Source organism: Anabrus simplex, chromosome 3 (assembly GCF_040414725.1).
Source record: "Anabrus simplex isolate iqAnaSimp1 chromosome 3, ASM4041472v1, whole genome shotgun sequence".
NCBI lineage: Eukaryota > Metazoa > Arthropoda > Insecta > Orthoptera > Tettigoniidae > Anabrus > Anabrus simplex.
Window position 1 is genome coordinate 497,736,266 of NC_090267.1, and position 21,007 is coordinate 497,757,272.

The 21,007-nt window shown below is 37.5% G+C and overlaps 1 protein-coding gene across 4 annotated transcripts in view; it reads right to left on the minus strand.

The window, feature by feature from the left end:
* Mlp60A (Muscle LIM protein at 60A) overlaps positions 1 to 21,007 on the minus strand; it is a 60,728-nt gene that overhangs the window by 26,900 nt on the left and 12,821 nt on the right. For 3 of the 4 annotated variants that reach the window (XM_067143658.2, XM_067143660.2, XM_067143659.2), the window contains exons 2-3: positions 18,172 to 18,314; positions 15,871 to 16,036 (exon numbers count right to left, since the gene is read on the minus strand). In XM_067143658.2, the coding sequence (XP_066999759.1) occupies positions 15,871 to 16,036; positions 18,172 to 18,286 (281 nt within the window). In that variant the 5' untranslated portion in view covers positions 18,287 to 18,314. Of the gene's footprint in view, positions 1 to 6,218; positions 7,151 to 15,870; positions 16,037 to 18,171; positions 18,315 to 21,007 lie in introns of those variants that run through there. The other variant, XM_067143661.2, reaches the window with a different exon arrangement.

A 21,007-nucleotide genomic window follows, 5' to 3' on the forward strand; every position in this document is an offset into this window, starting at 1 on the left:
GACCTCAAACCAGCCCTCAGGTCGAGAGAAAAATCCCTGACCTGGCCGGGAATCGAACCCGGGGCCTCCGGGCAAGAGGCAGGCATGCTACCCCTAAACGTACAGTTATTGGGATTTAAATTTACTGAAAAAATGTAAAGAATTTATAATTATTTTCTCAGAGGAACGTTTTTTTGTGTATGCTGATGAATATAAATGACCCAATTTTTATCTGTACAGGTCAGTTTATTTCTTCAGTATGAATGTTATTATTAGTGTCGCATTGCTTTAAGGTTACAAATTATAAGAGAATACCGGCTGGTTCCTTATTACAAGTGTAATTTGCTTGATATATAGCTCCGTTAGCATTATGTTGTCTTTATACATAACCCTCTTAAAGTTTTGACAACCACGTGCTACAAGATTCTGCTGAAGGAGTCACAATGAGTCATCCCGTCAGATATTTCTTGTTAAAAAATGCTTAGTAGCAAGGTAGTGAAAGCATTTTGTCTACTTTTCAGGTGTTATGGAGTAAAATATTTTGTCTTAATAAATACAGCATAGTAACTAACACCTAATTAGGAGTCAGAAATTTGTAAAGCAATATATCATTTTACTTTAGATAGCTTGGATATAGTTCCAGATTTTATTGTAGTGAAATTTTAGTCTTAACAAAACTACATTGCTGTAATAGTAGCGTGAAAGCGCAACAGATGGAATTTAAATTGAACCCACTTCTGAATGTTGTATCTAATGTAAGAAAATCTCCTAATTCACAGGAATTCTTACATGAAAATATTCAATTATTGCACATTATGATCATATAAAGCCCAGATACTGTTTTTTTTTTGTTGTTGTTACAATATAGCTGTATGTTTAGCACAGGCCCTGTGTTTAATTCTTGATCAGTTTGGGGGTTTTAATTTTAAAATTTTAATTTGAGAAATTTAAGAAAGCCAAGCAATGCTGCTGAGGAAGCTGTCATGCTGACCGTGTGGCACCTGGAAAGCGGTTGTCTTAGTATGCCAATGCCCTAATGGGCTGTTGTGCCAAGTGGTTTGATTAAAAAAATGACTATCATACAGTAGAAGCCCGCTATAGCGTGAACTCCCTTGTTAAAACCGTTTTTTTCTGTCCCTTGAAAATGCCTGTATTAAACTGTGTATTATCCTTCATTTAAGCCTACAGCTTGAATCCTATGTCTAATGCGTTCGTTATTACGAGTGATTAAGCCTGTGTTATTTTTTCCGTTATAGATTATATTGAATGCAATCGATCATCTTCGGTATCGTTTCATCGCTACTTGCACTAGTGAGCTCCCTCGTCGACATTCAAAGGCGATGTCAGAGTCGACTAGTAATACCCTCGTTCTCTCTGGTAATACCTCTCGACTGGTGTTCTGTAAAGTGTGTGACTGTGTAAACTAAATTCAAAATGATAACATGTTTCCTTCATAAATGCGTAAATGACATGACCTGTAACAGTTGTTAACTCGTTAAAAATTAGGACTGAAATAAATGATCGCTTAATTTTAATGCTATATAGCAAATTAAGTATGAATGTGAGACACATCCAGATACGGTAGGTGCAGAGCTTAGTTTATATTTTCTTGCGCCTGGTTAAATTTTGGAAAGGCTGTTCCTGTGTAAATTTATAGCAGAAAGGTTTGCCACAGAAGCCTCTGAGTGAAACTACTACAATTTTTAAGAATGAAATTGAACATAAATGTTCACATAGTATCAAAATTAGAACAATAACTAATGAGTAAGCTATAGTATGGAAATCATTCGCGAAAATGCAAGTTTTGAACAAACTGATTGCCGTTTCATACTGGGGTTTAGTGTTGACCACATTCTGTGAGGCAAATTCAGAGCATCAGGTTTAACACTGCCATATCTTCTGATAGAACATATTTAATACTTTCATCAAACCGACTTGGTCTGATCTTCAACAATATGAAAGTGGCTGAGGTATGAGCTAAGCCAATTACACCATTTCTTAAACAGCCAGTCCCTGTGATGACTAACGGGAAAGTGTAGCTTGTAGGATAGGTTGGCATGTACATTTTGAGTGGGCCTGTAACATCTTCTGACTTGCTGAGGAAAGCAACAAGAAACTACCTAGCTCTCCATTTCCCTATTATGTTCCTTCAGTGATCCCTGATGGTGGGTCTGTTAAAGCTGAGGACATAACGGTATAACTTTACATCCCGCAGCCCAACGTTTATAACATTATAAGGAAGTGAAAATAAGTTCTTCATAATAACTTTTAATATTGTATGTCATAAGAACCATGAAAAAATATAAGGCTTTTTAATAACTTGAAATTGTATTTTACTTCTCGTTATTCTGTTGTTAGTTTTCTTTGAAATCTAAACTTTTATATATCCTTGGGTCTTTATTATAATGTAATTTAAGGAGCTTCAATGTCAAAATAGGGATTAGGACTACCAACTTTGAATTTTCAAAACATTAGCGTATTTGAATTAAATAGTTATCTGTTTTTTTTTAGAAAATTGTCAAATTTCCTCTGCACATTCAAATGTAATAGTATGTGTAACTAGAAACAAAAAAGAATACGTAGCATTTGTGACCATCATATCATCTTCATCTCTTTCTATGGGTTCTGTATACTGATTTGTGTAGCCCATTTGTTTGAAATAGAAGCAGATTTATTTTTGTATTTATCTCTGAAGATCAGAAGAAGTCATTAGATATATAATAGATTCATTTACTGAATAAAATTTGAGGAAAGCAAGTTATAAATTGTGCTAGAAGTGAGTAGGAAAATATAAGTTTGACTGTTTTTCAGACATTTAGCATCAATTAATATTGCCCTGTATTCACAACTTTTCCGTTATGTAACTGTCATGCAATTCTCATTCTATTTAGTCAGACAAAAGACAGATCCTTACTAATACTAGTTGGATCATTAAACAAGCTTAAGCACAGCAGTTGTGATGGAACACGAACACAGCACATTGTTAATCACTTTTAGAGAAGCAATAACAGAACAGTCTCCCTGAAAAGTAAGCCTCATTAGCTTTATGTTGCAGCTGAGAACTGCCAGCACCTCTCTTCCGCATGTTAGAATCATTAGTAATGTGACATTGCCGAAAGCTAGATAATCGCTATCATGTTTCATATTATTAAGTTCACAAGCAGATCTAATTCAAAATTGATTGAAGGACACCTGAAAGAAAGAATTATAACAGTAAGCATGAATAAGGCTTAAAAGCAATGGGAAAAGGTAGAGCCAAAAGCTGTTCCAGCATCCACAGTTCAGGTATATAGGCTAGGATGAAAAAACAGTCATACAAATATATTTGCAGTGCACTGTATACCAACTTTTAATATTCTGTACCCTGTTTGATTCCCTTCTATTTATGATTGATTCATTGCTACATCATTGAGGGCACTTTCCTTATCCCATTACTTTATTAGCATGGGGGAAGAAAAAGTTTGTTAATATTTGCAAAGCATTTATACAGCATATGTAGAAGTGTCATTTCTGATATAAGATTCACTTAAAATTTATGATATGTTGGTGAGAAAAAAAGGTGTGTGTTAATGTTATGCTTAGGAAAGAAAAAAAAAGAAAGAAAAGAACAAAATACAAAACAAAATTTAAAAATGGCAAAAATAAAAGAAGAATGCAGGACAGAATTAGTTGCAGTGACACTTGTGGTATATGAAAAATAATTTCAGATATTTAAGGAAAGGAATGCAGTTTTGGAAGAGGAAGCAACTTATTACCATCCCTTCAAAAATTACATATAGCACTGAAGATAAAACAAAAGAAGTTATGATCCAGAATCAGCAAAAAGAGCTAATATTTATAAACAAGGACATTTCAAAAATATCAAAAAAGCATTTCTGTAACAAAAATCAAGGTAAATCAAATCCTTGTTGGAATGATGTTTGCCTACTTGTCGTGCTTCTACGTCTAATATAGCGGAGCATTGAAGCAAGTGCACCTTGGGTTATGAAGCAAGTACTGAAATACAGGAACTGTGTGCCATGCACCAACCAAACAATACTAATTTGTCCTCACCCATTGTGCAGGGCCAGCATTCAATCCAAGACCATGACGGTGAGCTGCTTCTCTTACAGTAAAGGTATAGTTGGGTATAAACACAGATTTCATTAGCACAAAACTCAACCATGCTTGTAATATCAGTCAGGAGCTCCCAGGATTCATAGCAAGGGAATTGTGAGTCACTTTCACATCACCAAAAAATAGTTTTGACCTTATAAATGAGAGGCACTTTTGAAAATGTCCTCAGACTTCAGTGTAATATGTAATATGTAATACCATGATTTTCATATTGAAAAGAGTTTGTTTAATAGTCAGGTTTTGTAAATTAAATATTACTCTATCACATTCATTAACATTCAGTACTTGTTCGTGAGTTGCCTATATTAAGTAGGTAGAGGTAGCAGGCACTTGAATTTTGCACTATTTTAATCATTTTTGAAATTAACGATTATCTTAGATCAACAATGTGAACGTAATCAATCAGTCAATCAGTCACTACTGATCTGCATTTAGGGCAGTCGCCCAGGTGGCAGATTCCCTATCTATTGTTTTCGTAGCCTTTTCATAAATGATTTCAGAGAAATTAATTTATTGAACATCTCCCTTTAAGTTATTCCAATCCCTAACTCAAACAAATATTTGCCCCAGTTTGTCCTCTTGAATTTCAACTTTATCTTTCCTACATCTAAAGACACCACTCAAACTTATTCGTCTACTATTGTCATCCACGCCATCTCTCCACTGACAGCTCGGAACACATCACTTAGTTGAACAGCTCATCTCCTTTCTCCCAAGTCTTCCCAGCCCAAACTTTGCAACATTTTTGTAACGCTACTCATTTGATGGAATCATCAATTATTGGATTATTTCCAGTTCTTTAATCAACTAATCCTGGTGAGGGACCCATACACTGGAACCATATTCTAGTTGGAGTCTTACTAAAGACTTATATGGCCTCTCCTTTACATCCTTACTACAACCCCTAAATACTCTCATAACCACGTGCAGAGATATGTAACCTTTATTTACAATTTCATTTATGTGATTACCCCTTTACTGTGGTCTAAAATTTTTTATCTGGACATGTTCACAAATTCTAAAATTAGGGAAAATCTGCCCTTTCATATAAATGTATACTTCATAATTGTTGTGGTTATTCTTTATTTTAGGTCACTACTTTATAAGTGCTCTTACGATCATTATTTCACAATGTTTTGTATACTACATAAGTGCTGCGTGTACTGTGTAGTAATTAATTAGCTATACCACCTGGAATACAGAATGATCATTTTTCTTCTGTATGGTTAATTAAAAGTTGTTTATAGAAGTAGTTCTACCAGGGGGGGGGGGGAGTAATTATGATCGTTTTTGGATACTTATTTGTTCTTTTTGTCAAAGTTAAGTTCAAATTGTACTAATGATACTAAAATTTTAATTTTATGATTTATTTGCCCTAGCGCAAAGAAAATGATCAAATTCATAGAGAAAAAGAATCATAAAAATATACAAAACCCATTGGTTGACATTTGTTTAATGAATTAATTATCTCTATAACAGATTGTTTTAGAGCAGCATCATCATCATTTTCTCAAATAAGTGGATCCTCCATGCCACCATTTGAAGGGAGAAGGTTTGGAATTTGAAGGAACTCAACATTTTTGGAAAGGAAAGAAACAGATAGATAATATCAATCAAGAGCTCTAGGAGAGAAAATATGAAGCCATTCATGGCAGATTTAAATTATAAAGTATTGATAAAGATCTTTATAAAAAAGTAATGTCTTTTTGTAATTCTTTCTAAACTGGAATGAACTGCAACAATCATGATGCAATATTATCTAAGTTTCTGTTATGTTTTTGGTACTATTTTTCATGACTGATATTAAACTTAACTGTCTTTTTATTATACTTTCAAAATAACAAAGTGTGCCTTGCTTCAGCTTCAGTATGAATTTATTGTGGAATTTTTAGTGGTTGAGTTTTGGCTTTTGAAACTGTGTCAGAAAGGAGGTGGTTATTGTTTAATTATTTATGTAATGTTTCATCTCAGTGTAAAATTCATACCACTTATGTATACTTCAATTTTGAGTGTAATTATAATAGAGGTTTTCTCTCAAGAATATTATATATTATAAAATTTCAGCATACCTGTGGCATGATAGACTGAGTTGAATCATATCCTAATTACTGTGTACACCAAAATTCCTTTCCTCTCAGTGATTTTATTAGCACTTTCAGAATTATACAAATACTCTTTTGTATATAATACAGGTTATGTCATAATATTCTTGCATGTAGTGACACATTCACTGGATAGATTTGTATTTGATTGTAATTTACTAAACATTCATTTGTGAAAAACTGTTTAAGAGCAATCAGTTCATCTCCAGATTTATTGGTTTTGAAACAGGCGTTCTTTAACTGAACATCTCTTTTTTGAAAACTAATAAGTTTGGATAATGCTGAATCAACAAACCAATGCATTCACAGAATGCTAAGTTTGTGAATAAAGTGGTATGTTAACTCTTTGTTGTATAAAAAGACAGTATTTGTAGGGATGAGGCATATGATAAAGGTTTAGTTATGGTGGCTACTATAAGATAAATGTTCGATCAAGCATTCCCAAAATTAATATCTGCAAGGACCACAGGAATTATTTTATGACTTCACCAACTGCTGTAAAGTGTTCTGTGTTAATGAAAATTTATTCCTGGATCTTATTTAAGTATTGTACTTAAGGATTTCTTTTTCATTCTGAGAGTTCATTTTAATCAAGACTTTCCTTGTTAATATTATGTTCTAAGGAAAGAAAGTTTACAATTTACTAAATCAAAATGATTCGACAGACCTGTTGTAGAAGTAATAAAAAAATTGTTTACAGTCATCCTTGCAGAGACCCATGACCAAGCTTAACGGGAATGTTATCACATATTTGTGTGAACGAAGGGAACACTTGACCGCACTGTCACTAGTCTCATGCCTGTTTGTTCGATGAAAAACTTGCAAGTTAAGAGTATAAGGGTAAAGGATTTGATTGTGTGGTCTCGACTGGTTGGTGACCGTTGGTAGGCAGGCATGGGCCGGACCGCCACGGCTGCTTACTGGTTTGCTTCAACGAAGATGGAACTTACTGTCTGTTTGCGAAAAGAAAGGGGAGGGCAAAAAAATGTCATCATGCATGTAGAAAAATGATTAAAAAAACAGTACCTGGTCTTTTATATACCAGGTTCAGGGGACAGTGCTACGGATGGCTATGCTAAAAACATTCCTTGATTAGCCTTTAGGTATCAAAATAAACAAGAACTTAACTACTAACTCTCCACACCAAAAAATTAGAGAAAAAATCACTTTTGTGTGGTTCTTGTGCAATTCACCTAAAATACAAAACTATATAAATCATTTATTACTCTATTGAAAAGTATCAGCAATTAAAAGCAATACACAACTGTATCTTCGGACCTAGGACTTCAGAATTTTCCTTTCATGGTAGAGGTCTCCATATGATTATTATTAATAATGATATTTGTAATTTAGCCAATAAAGTTCTTCCTGAAGAAAAAAAAAGAGTTTTATGGAGCTTTTGTATATAATGGGTGCTGTATTCTTCACATAGGCAGGTGTAGTCCATGGGGGTGCTTTCAGGCATGAATCATAAAAGCAAAACTTCTAAACTATATCAACCTTGTACTGTATTAAAGTTCAATAAATTGGTAACTATTAAGCACAGACATCCACATTATGTCTACAATCCTTGTAGTTCTGGTTTGCTTCAATGAAGTTGAAACTTACTGTTTTTGAAATATTGTGTCTGCCTGTAGCAGGCACTGAATGTGCAAATTTATGTTGCTATTGAGGGGATGTGGTATGTTGTGTAGCATTAACCTTGTTTTATCTCACAGCAGTAACAAGTTGATTAAATATATGTTCAACCCTTGTCCCATTTTTCTACAGGGTTGGATATGAAGTGAGATGAATCTTCATAGCAAGATTTTATGACTGGATGCCCTTTCCGATATCAAACTCATCAGAGGAGTTAATGAGATGAAATAAATGACATGATATATGATAGCAGGAAGGTAGAGAGTGAAACCCCGTGCTGGCACATAGCCTACTCCTGTCGAATAGCATCAACGGGTCTGCTACAGGCTTAATGTCGCCATCCAATGGACAAATCACCATCAATAGCGGCATATGCCATATGAGCACTGCAGAGAGGTTTGGAATTTAATCCAGGCTTTTGGCACTGAATCTAGTGATTAGAAATTGTATACCACCACTGCCAGCCAACATTCTGATGCTGAATTGTTTTCGACCAACAGGACTTGAACCGGCTAACTACGGTGTCAGACCATATCAGACCGTATAGGCAGACTTCATGCTTTAACGATCATGGCCACCAGGTGGGCGTAAATACTTGGATAAATATGAGTTCAAAATAATATTATGAAATCAGCTGAACAAAGGAAATGTTCTTTTGGTTATAAATTGATGTTGTGGAGAACAAATGTTTGCGAAAGCAAAATCTGGTAATACAGTTCCTTCAAACTGTTAAAAAACCAACAGCCTTGGCTTTCCAAGACAAATGGTGCCCAACCAAATGGCCTGCAGATACTGGAGCGACTGTCGGTGGCTCCACGGTATGCACTAGCCATGCGTCTTGGTGGGTGTGCTATGTGCCAACTGATGAGCCCAGTTTAGGACACGGGGGTGAAATGCTGGCAACCAGGAATGAGTTAGCTGGAAAATTTATAATGTCCAATAACGGACCATTTATATTGATCAGTGTGACGACATCTTTCTGATCGGGTACGCTAACTCTCATATCAACAGTTCCTCAGACAGTGTCTTGAGGCTGAATCTGCCGTTAATATCCTTAGACTGGCTGGGCCTTCAGGTAAGAGATAGGTGTGCTATCCCTACATCGTAGAGTTGGGTTCCAATAGCTTTAGCATTGCTTTTAGAAGAAAAAATGAGATGTGTTATTACAGGATATTATTTATGCATGATGGGTGGATATCTCAAAGTGATGAACAGATGCTTAACTTTCTACCATCACAACAGACAAGACTGAAATAAAAAGAAAATTTCATTCACCTATGCATGGAAATTGTTTATGGTATTTTGTCGTTAAGAAAAATATCCATAACTCATTTTTATACTGTAGATAAGAGAAGAAACTATTTTATAGTTTGAAAAAAAATATTTTGTTTATTATCTTATTTACAGTACAAATTGCTCAATATAGCGAACACATTTAGTGTAGTAAATTCTCTACTCTGTGACAAAATATTGTTAGCCTACGCTATGTTCTTTGAAGGTCATGCTGAAAAATGCTATTTATTATTAAGAATTTTCATGACCGATTTTCAAAAGTCTTATGACATTTGAAGTTTTGGTAATTATTGTTTTTTGATGTGGTTGTCATTTGCATTTGCTGTGTTTTGCTTGATGGCCCATATTCTATCAGCACCTGAACACCCCCAGAACGCATGCCTATGGTTTCACAATTAATGTGCAACAAGGAAAGCTTGGCGTCTCCATTTCAGTCATTCCATAGCCTTTTCAGAACTTGTAAGGGTGCAGCTTTGCCCTTGTTTTACTAATCTTTATAAACAATATCATTACAGAAAGTTTTACTGATTAATTACTATTAATGTATGTAATTTATGAAATAAGTTTGTTCTCTCTAGTGAAAGTTTGGTTGGTATTAGCTGACAAAATGCACATGTAGATTTGACTTGCATATCAATAGACTACCAGGAAGGTTATTTGCTTGGCCATACCGTTTACACTGCACGTGAGACAATACATACAAGAGACAGAAAAATCATTCCCATGTAGATACAACAATAACATCTACTCCTACTTTTATTGGATGACACTCAGTCTCTAAACTTAATTTGTAAAACACACAAGGTTAATGGATGGATGAGTTAAGAGAAAGCCATATGGTTCTGTGTATAAAACAGAACATAATTTAATTATAAGGGATAATTAATTGAATATTTTCAATTCTTTTTTTCCTTCAAAAATGAGAAATGAAGTAAAAGGCCCTTCAGTTATGGTGGAAAATTATAGTTCAAAGTTTGAGAAAAATACCAATAAAAATAATGTAAAAGTGTCTCTTAAAAAGATTCTAGTTATCATAAAGGTAACTGAATTATTTCTTTACAGTTTCTGACTTAATATTGTTCAGTGCACCTACTTTACTATTAAGAAGGGAGAACTTACTGGTAATTGTAATCAATGACATGTTCACAAATGATTAATATACCAGTATGCCTGAATAACATATGACTATATTTTAGTGAATATAAAGTACTCTGTCTTTTATAAATCATTTGGCTATAGGGAGGCATGATTTACGGTATCTTCTTATCAGAGTACATCCAAAACTTAAACTTTGAAAATGAAAATTAGGAAATCCATTGAAACTCAAAGTTTTTATCTGATTTAAATCTTTTGAAATGATTAATGAAAAACTGAATTGGAAAGAACCGTCAAATCAATGGCATTCCCTTTCATACACGGGAACATTATGACAAGTTCGGGTCTTACAATTTTTTCTGAGTGCATATGCACTACCGGTATCTAATTGTGTTTGTTTATTAACAAAAGTCCTGTCTCATTGCTTTCACTAGTTTTCAAAATGAGAAAACATCAAACTCAGTGCAAAAATACTTTTTAAATACTATAAAATAGATAGTCTTGTCATTGCATTGGTTATTTTTGCTTCCATTAGTGGAAAAGTTTGTTGAGTCTTTAATGCTCTTCTAAATGCTTAAGAGCCATTTTCACTTTGTGAAGTGTTATAGAAGATTCCAAATCAAACATAGCTTTTAAAATATGCACACTCTATGTTTGTGCAGAGGTTAATTGAAAAATAAATATTTATTCAACAATCATTGCTCTTCCATTTAACAAAAGGTGTTATCAAAGGAATTGGATTGTGTTTGAAAGTCCACTTTGAACATGGTCCTGAAGAACTATTTTACATACAGTAGAATGGTAATTTCACAATTAGAGCTTGAATCAAATATTGTAAGTGCTTATGCGCAGTTATCATTATATTAGCACCAAGACTCTTTGAAATTTATATAAGTTAAGGAAATAAATGGAGAACAGTGACTTACCAGGCAACATCTGCAAGACTTGTCTTCTACATTTGCCTAATATAATAGTCATCAGCAACATCAATAAATCTCATCAACTTTGACGTGGACTCCTTCCATCCTTCTATATCGACCTGACAATTAACACTCTAAGAGGCTGTGCAGTCACCATAGTACCAAACTTTCAAATCTCCTAACACACCCGTTCACATCTGTTTTCATCAAACTGCATTTAAAATTATTTAAATATCATAACCGTACTCTCCCACCCCATTGCTGTAAGCGACTCTGACATTGAACATCAGCTGTTGTACAAATCCAGGAATGCGTTAGACCTTAACATCAGATAACTGCTCTATTTATATTTCTCTTTTTCTCTCCACCCCTTCTGTCACTGTCCAGGCACACAATTTACAGAGCTGTTCTACCAACTAAGGTGTGTGCTATTGACTGAGTTCTTACCTGATAAATCGCTGCTCTCCATTTCACTCTGGTACCTATACTTGCACTGCTAATCTTGATAAGCTTAGTGGAGCTTATGAGCTAAATTCTTTTGTCATGCACTGCAAAAGAACTGATGCCACAATGATTGCAAAGCAGGGCAGCCAGGGGAAGATTTCCTACCATTTGTATGAATTCTGCTTCTTTGTCAACAGTTATTTACACTTTTCAGTGTATGATATCAGAATTTATTTATTTAGGCTATAATTTATTTCTGATTTTATTACATTAACATGCAAAAAGGAACTGTATGACTCAGATATGTCATTATGTACTAATATATATATATGCTAACTGTATAAAATTTTGGCTTGCTCTTAATGTAATCAAGGGGTAGAAATAATAAATAAAAGGGAACACAAGCAACATGGAAAAGAGGTTTAGGAATGTGTCTCATTGCACACTCAGTCTAGAACACAGGAGATAATCGCTTGCAAAGGGATAGGTATTTTATCATAAGGAAGCGCCCTCAAATAATGTAGAAGCACTATGCATATTTTTAAGTTTATCCAATCCTGATGATATAATAATCTTCCCATTTAAAAATTGCAGAGTCCTTTTTTCATTGTCTTTCCTGAAGCTGTTTCAAGAAACAGTGGTAGTATACCCTTAGACAAAAAGTAATGCACATTGACCAATTTTGGGTGATATCATACAGGTATGTCTCAAATGAGTTAAATTATATTTCTGTTTCATTCTATATGAGCTCTAGCTAATATTTGTAGAAGGTATGAAAGCCACTATCCATATTACTTATACAAATGCCAGCTGCCAGCTTTTGTCAGTGCACTTGTTATTTAATGAGATGATTAACTAGACAATGCCACAGAGGTTTTTATTTACAAACAAATGAATTTGAAAGGGGAAACATTATCAGACTGTAGCCTGGTTTCTTGGGTGGGTGGTGAACACCACAGTCTTTGGTTCATAGAGTCCAGAGTTCAATTCCTGGCCATGTTGGGGATTTCACCCACATATGGTTAACTCCTCTGGCTTGCAGACTGGGTGTTTGTCTCAGTACCATCTCTTCATGTACACACAACACTACGCTACCAACCACTTTAGGAGCATTCAATAGCAAATACATCCTTCCACATAGGGTCGGCATTAGGAAACAAGCCCCCTGTGTGACACCGTTCGCACCCATGACCTCCACTAGTAGTAGTAGCAACCATGTGATCAAATTGGCTGCACATTCACAGTCCTCATTCATCTATGAGAAGATGTTTAATGCAATGGATATACGAGGCTACTGAGAAAGGTTGAAGTTGGTGGCCCAGAATATCCTCATCTAGACTGCATGATTCAGTAGTGAGGCTAGCCCAAACAGCTCACACTGTCCACTGTTCAAAAATTTGAAGGAGGCTTCCTGAATCTTCCTCAACCATTCAGCAGCATTATAAGATTTCATTCATAATATCCTTTAAAATCCAGCAGGATTTATAGGATTGTGACAAGCTCAGGAGATGTGAGTGACATCAAGTTGCTTTAAGAGATGAGTGGCCTGTGTATTAAAGTTTGAAAAATAATTTGGAAGGCCTTAACTCCAGAGTTGATTATTTACCTGCATATTATCAATGCTGATGGTGTGATCCATCTTCTGTAATATTATGTTTCCATCAGTACTTGTAAGCGGGATATAAACAATAAAGAATTATATGTTGGTGGTGGTTATTGTTTTGAGAAGAAGCACAATTAGCAGACCGACCAACACTGGAAGAGGTTCGACTCTTTGAAGATCAGCTAAAGGGCATGAAGATCAAAGACACTCTTGGTCCCATGAACCTGTCACTAAAGAGAAAAAGACTTAACAATGCAATGCTAGACTCAGCTTGGGGGCCTATGGTCATGAGCTCATGCTGCCCTTGAGAATTACTCCTTTTGTGTGCTTCTTATGATAGTCACACATGTGTTCTACTGTCCCTGCCCACAGAGGTGTATACAAGGGCTTCCATGTCCCCTTTCAATGCCTTTAAGGGCACATCTGAAACTAGACACTATTTGTCGTTGATGTGCTTACATAACTTATTCTTGGCCATTCACGTCCTCAAAATATCCCCCTTCTGGGATAGCAGTTTCTATCGTAAAGAGATTTTAGGACTCTAGATCAGCCACTACAAAATACTGGGACCAAACCATTTACAGAACTATGTTAGAGTTCTCTTTGATTCCCTGCCTGATTATGTCCATATGTAGAAGAATTAATAACTTGTGCAATAAAGAGGTCATATTGTAAGGAGTTATTTATTTCCTTATTACATTGCATGTGTGCTTACTTTTAGGTGCATTACTTTGTGTTGCCCAAGAGTGCAAATGTAAACAGACATGCATATGTGTGAGAAGTAGAGAAGTCATTATTGGGAATGGAGTAATGCAATTATCATTCCTTGAGTTAAAAAATCTAATGCGAGATTCTCTCAATAAGCAACTCTATTCTCTGCTGCATGTCTGTAGTGCAGGTCATCACTAATATTCAATGACAACATTCTCAAGCACATCAGAGATAGGGTAAGAAAGTACTTTGTACTGTGGATCACATGTAGACAAATACAATTTTAATTTTGTGTGTAGACTTCACATTTTGACTCTTTGGCTTACTTAGGTTTTATCTTGAATTTAGGTGTGTTATAAAAATCCATTCAATTTATGTCTTTCTGTGGGTGGCAATTTCACACACACACAAGAAAAGAAAGCTGAATAGAATTTCTTCAAATTCGATATATAACTTGAATCAGTAGGCCTATACAGTAGCAGTATTAAGGGGACCAACACGACTAGCAGTATCATAAAGTTGTACATAATTAAATTCGTGCATAATACAATTTATGATATTTTATGTTCCATGCATTTTTCTGTATAACAGAGATATTCGTGATAAAATGAAATGGCATATGGCTTTTAGTGCCGGGAGTGTCTGAGGACAAATTCGGCTCGCCAGATGCAGGTCTTTTTTGATTCACGTCCGTAGGCGACCTGCGCGTCGTGATGAGGTTAAATGATGATGAAGACGACACATACACCCAGACCTCGTGCCAGAAAAATTAAACAATTATGGTTAAAATTACCGACCCTGCCGCGAATCGAACCCAGGACCCCTGTGACCAAAGGCCAGCACTTTAACCATTCAGCCATGGACCCGGACATATTCGTGATTATTTCGTTTTTCACAAACTTCGAAATATCTCCGGAAATATTAATTCCATCGAAAAAGTGTAAATAACGAACATTACATAGGAAATTTCATCTCCAATCTTCTGCATGAGGCATATTTTTACTGTGCTATGATGAAGATGTGCCTTTGCTGGCAAGATGTAGTGTTTACAGTGCACTATGTCTTCTGGTATAGGCTAGAGCAATTTTGTTACTTTCATTGATCTGTCTCAGCTTTATCCTTGGCTTTGACAAAATGAAAGTGACTGAGGTATGAGTGATGCTAGTAATGCCATTCCTTCTGCAGCCAGTCCCTGCTATGAATGGTGTGAAAATATTGCTCATAGGGTCGGTTGGTGCATGCATTTCAGTGGGCTTGGCAGACTGATATGTAATAGCAACTTCTGGCTCGGTGAGGAAAGCAACGGGAAACTACCTCACTCCTCATTTCCCTAGTACGCCTCTTCAGTGATGCCCAGGCCATCTATGACAGCTGATGGCGGAGCTGTTGAGGATCCAACCAGCCTTCGGGCTGAGGACTCAACATACATACATACATGATGAAGATAATCACGAAGTTAGATAAGTCTGTCAATGGTAAGCATCGCTGATGTGGAAGTAGTGTTCAGTCATTGCAGTGAACTAACTGATGATTGCCAGTCAGTAGGTCAGTAGTGTCGACTGTTGTCTTTGATCATCTGTACTAACATCGCCACTAAATGAATCGATTTTATTGTAGATTAACGTTTTGTTCACCTAATCGACCATCGATAATGCTCAATACAACGGTAGAAACCGCATCAAAATCCCATCGAACGTTTACGAGGTTAGACCACACTTACATAGCTACTGAGGACTTACAGATTGTTTATATGAACTCTTCAAAATAGAGCAAGTAACCTATACATTGCAGCTAAATTATACATTATGAATTCTCCTCTTTGTATGTGAAGTACTTTCTTAATGTCATCTCTGACGTTTTGAAAGATGAATTAAAACTTTCTTAACACACCTAAACACTTAAATATAAGTGAAACTTTTACTTTGGAAGATAGAGTCCCATAAAGTTAAAATAAGTTTGTAACACTTACCCCTCCTTAGGCTGCAGATGTTCACCCTGGTCCATGCTCAGGCAACCCGCACCACCGCCAAAGCCGTAGCCCTTAGGGCCAAACTTGCGGGCATGGCACACCTTGCAGAAAAGTTCACCTTCATGCTCGGAGCAGTTTGTAGAGTCGAGCAACTTGTTGCACATTCCTGAGTAGAGAAATGATTGAAGTTAGGGTAACTGGCAGTGAGAAAGATACATTTTTCTAAGTGCGGAAAGTAAACGAACTGTCACTGATGTTCATTCCCGTCTATGTCATTACCTTTCCTATGCATTTTTCATCCCATATTTGGTATATTCTTAAATTTCTTATCAGGGGTGGATTGTTACAGGCATTCAAAGGCGTTTATGTTGACAATCGGGTCACATTGAAAATTAATGGCTGAAACTAGGCCTAGTTACATTAGATGGATCATTTGCTGGAAGGTAATGAGCGACTGTAGAGGGACTTGGACGATGCTGTGAGGTGAACAGCTGATAATGGTATGATGGTAAATGGGATGAAACGTCAAATTGTAAGTTTCAACAGGAGAAAAAGTCCTCTCACTTTTAATGAGTGTGTTGATAGGGTGAAATGGAAATGGCGTATGGCTTTTAATGCCGGGAGTGTCCGAAGACAAGTTCGGCTAGCCAGATGCAGATCTTTCGGTTTGACTCCCGTAGGCGACTTGCGCGTCATGATGAGGATCAAATGATGATGAACACGACACATACACCCAGTCCCCATGCCAGCGGAATTAACCAATCATGGTTAAAATTCCCGACCCTGCCGGAAATTGAACCCGGAACCCTGTGACCAAAGGCCAGCACGCTAACCATTTAGTCATGGAGCCGGACGTTGATGGGGGTGATAGTACCCTCATGGGTAACACTGTAAGTAGCTAGATGTTAATATAAGGAAAGATCTCCATTGGGGTAATCATATTAAGGAGGTTGTACATAAAGATCACTTAGCATGGTTATGAGGGTATTTAGGAGTTGTAGTAAGGAAGTAGTCCGCCTCTGTGCATGGTTATGAGGGTATTTAGGAGTTGTAGTAAGGAAGTAGTCCGCCTCTGTGGTGTAGTGGTTAGTGTGATTAGCTGCCACCCCCAGAGGCCCGGGTTCGATTCCCGGGTCTGCCACGAAATTTGAAAAGTGGTACGAGGGCTGGAACGGGCCCACTCAGCCTTGGGAGGTCAACTGAGTAGAGGTGGGTTCGATTCCCACCTCAGCCATCCTGGAAGTGGTTTTCCGTGGTCTCCCACTTCTCCTCCAGGCAAATGCCGGAATGGTACCTAACTTAAGGCCACGGCCGCTTCCTTCCCTCTTCCTTGTCTATCCGTTCCAATCTTCCCATCCCCACCAAGGCCCCTGTTCAGCATAGCAGGTGAGGCCGCCTGGGTGAGGTACTGGTCATTCTCCCCAATGTCTCACGCTCCAGGACACTGCCCTTGAGGCGGTAGAGGTGGGATCCCTCGCTGAGTCCGAGGGAAAAACCAACCCTGGAGGGTAAACAGATTAAGAAAGAAAGTAAGGAAGTAATGGAGAGGGCGTATAAGTCTCTGGTAAGACCGCAGTTAGAGTATGGGATCCCACACCAAGACTACTTGATACGAGAAATGGAAAAGATCCAAAGGAAAGCGGCACGATTTGTTCTTGATGATTTCCGACAAAAAGAGTAGTGTTATGAAAATGTTGGAAACTTGGTGCTGGGAAGACTTGGGAGTAAGGGGACGAGATATTCGTCTATCTGGTATGTTTCGAATTACCAATGGAGAGATGGCGTGGAATGACATTCGTAGACGAATAAGCTTCAACGGAGCTTTTAAAAGTAGGAAAGATCATAATGTGAAGGTGGAATTCAAGAGGACAGCTTGGGGAAAATATTCATTCATACGACGAGGAGTAAGGGACTGGAATAAATTATCAAGGAAAATGATCGGTAAGTGTGCAAGGTCTTTGAAGAAGTTTAAGAAAGAACAACTGAATGACAGCTCTAAATGCAGATCATTGATGACTGATTGATTGATAACAGGGAGGAAGCATTTAGGGGGAAACATAGTAAGTAATTTGGAGTATGATGTTGACTTGGTCCAATGGGAAACTATACATGAAGAGTAGCTGGTACAAACAAGGCAGCAGGGTATTCGGAATTAAGATATGAAGGCTAATTGTAAGAAATCACAACACAGTTATCGATATAAGTTACAAGGTTCGTTATAGCTTTGGATACACAAGAAAGGTATACGATATACAGTAGTGTGATTAGCTTCATTGAACAAATTGAGTGGAATATACTAACCGCACTTGAAGCACATCTTGTGCCACTTAAGACCGCCGGCGACGCGCTCCTCTGCGGCGTACACGGACTTGCCGCATTTGGGGCACTTGGGGTTTTCAATGGGCTTGAATGGCATCTTGCTGGATGAGAATTATTGGCTTAACCTGGAAGGAAAAACAAGATACCAATGAGATTACTCAAGAGATACTACAGCAGTATACGGTTTCATTTAACATTATCAAAGTTTCGAAAGTTGTTTTTGAAAGATAGTGTTCAAATCCATACAAGGTGGGTTACTCTGAGGTGCTTTCACGGCCCGTACTTGTAGACATGATAATGCCGTGTCAAGAAAACAAGGTGAAACTCTTTACGCTTCACAGACAACTTTGCTCTGCGTCTTCAGAAGAAAGTCTCGACTGTTCACGGGGAAGACCTACAGTATTGTAGAAGTAAGTCTCCTCCTGAACAGTCCAAATTTTCTTCTGAAGACGCAGAACAAATTTCTCTGTAAAGCGTAAAGAATTTCAGCCTGTTTTCTTGACACGGCATAAGCACATATCAAGTCTACAAAACAAAATGTTACGCATGTTTTGCTTAAGCGTTCCTCAAATATTTCTCAAATAGTTTCCTTGCACAAGAGAATTACAGTAATGAAGCTCCTTCCTATAAATAGGTAGAAATTTGGGCCTGGAACGTACAGTATTTCGATGAATGATGATGCTAGGAGACTCGTGTGGATCAAATTGTGCCGTATTGTTTGGAAGGTACTCAAGAGTATTATAGAAATAATATTCGATGTTTGACGGAATTAAATTAATTTTAGTTTGTAGACTAGGCCTAGGTAGTAAAACTCCGATCATTTAACCTTTAAAATTTGGAATTTCCTTCTTCTGACAGAAGTAGTAACATTTCGTGAGTCCCAATCTGTGAATGGCAGATTGAATAATTTAATAGTTTATATGCAGCTTTCATTTATATCTACGGCTCTTTTTAATAACAATTATGCGTTAAGATGTCGATTTTATCGATGCACTGTGTTTACTTTTCTTTACAGCGTTATTATAAGTGTGTAGGACAATCTATTTTGTATTAAAGTATGTCCGGAAGAGAGAGGCAGTTTGGCGAATGAAGTAATGTTTTATGCATATGGTATTCGATTGCGTAAGTCTTGCACGGTGCTCGTGTCCCCCCCCTCCCCCCTCCTCTTCCTATAACGTGATGGAGGAAGGATGCCAGTTCTGCCAGCCACAGTTATTTCCCGCGCCTATAATTAACTTACAATGCGGCGAGAAATCTTGTCGGATCTTGCCGAGAAGAACCGAACTGTGCCGCGCCCACTTGCGAAGAGGGCGCGTGGGAACAAACTAGGGCCAAGTGCCAGCCCCTCTCCATCACGACTCACGATACCAGAGTACCCAAATTTGGTTCGCCACAGGTAAGGTTACACTCAAGTTGCTTCTCCCCTTTCGACAACAGTGAAGCTGCAGACCCTTGTTGGCGCCTGCCTTTTTAATTTATGCATCTTATAAAAATATAAACGGCCTTTTTGTTTGTAGTAAATAATTAAAAGAAAGATACGCCCTTTTAACGGCGCTTAGAGTGTATTTCGGATACTTTTCCGCCTATTTTTTTCGTGAACTACCAGTGATACAACGCCGTACAGGACAGCCGGACATTATACCACCGGTAGTACACACGCGATCTGCCTCCTTTTCTAGTCCTATTCTCTTTTGAAGCATTAATTAACACAGTCAAGGATTTGTACCCTCGCCCTATTGTTGATAGTTTCGGGAGTTATTTCTCGTTGTAAGTCTCGTATTATTCCAGCCGATAGTCACATCATACATTATGACTCTTTCCGTTCCCGTATGGCAAGAACTGAATTCCCCGCTAACTTTACTGAGAAAGCAGACACATGCGTGTATATGACAACCCGATATGTGTGTACACGCCTTCCCAAACGTCTTAATAATCCTATGATTTCGACCCTTTAGGGGTCAGCAGCAAAGGGATATTCTCGACTTACCGCACTGCAACATTCTTAAAAAGATAAATTCTGCGATTGTAGTAAAGAAAAAACCAGCGTTAGTTTATAAACAAGCAAAGAAATATTGTTTTTTAACTTTAAAGCGTGACTTAACAAAGTCTTTGTTGTTAAGCGCAATGCTGTAAGGGCTACACAGCGTCTACTCCTAAAATGTTTTCGTTTCGTCCCCTCCAGGCCTCCTAGCCAGGGAGATGCTCAGAGAACGTGAGGGGTCTATACTGTACTAGGAACGGTCCTTAGTGCAGGGGAATGGAAAACCACGGAAAACCATTCTTAGGACAGCCGACGGTGTGGACCAGTCCCTCTCCGTCTCCCGAATACTGAGGCGTAGAGACACGGTAGACCCGCGGCCACCCCTCCTCTGTTCGGTTGGTCGGTCGGAGTGCAGAGCTATTGGACCACGGACCAGCAGTAGCATGTTGTGAACCTATCGCTGACGGATTATTGTAAAAGCAGGAGTAATATAATCTATCAGAGATGAGTGATAGCAGAAGACATCGAGCACACCTTAACGAACAGTAATAAGCCTAGTAATTTAGCAAAGCGTAAGCGATCATTGTTGGTCTTAGCTTTTAATCCCTCCTTATGGCTGGGGGTCATCCCAAAATTTGCGTTACGAAATTAGCAATACAAAATGTGTTACGCCGTGTTATCTAGCAAGCGTGCAGGCTGTGATGTGAAATATTGATGGATGGCCATGACAGAGAGACATAGAGGAGGCTCTTTTAGCAAAGAAGCCTCATCTCATCGTCCTCTAGAGAACTAATTATTTCATTCATGGTAGTTTCATAGGAACTCAGTTTCCCCTTT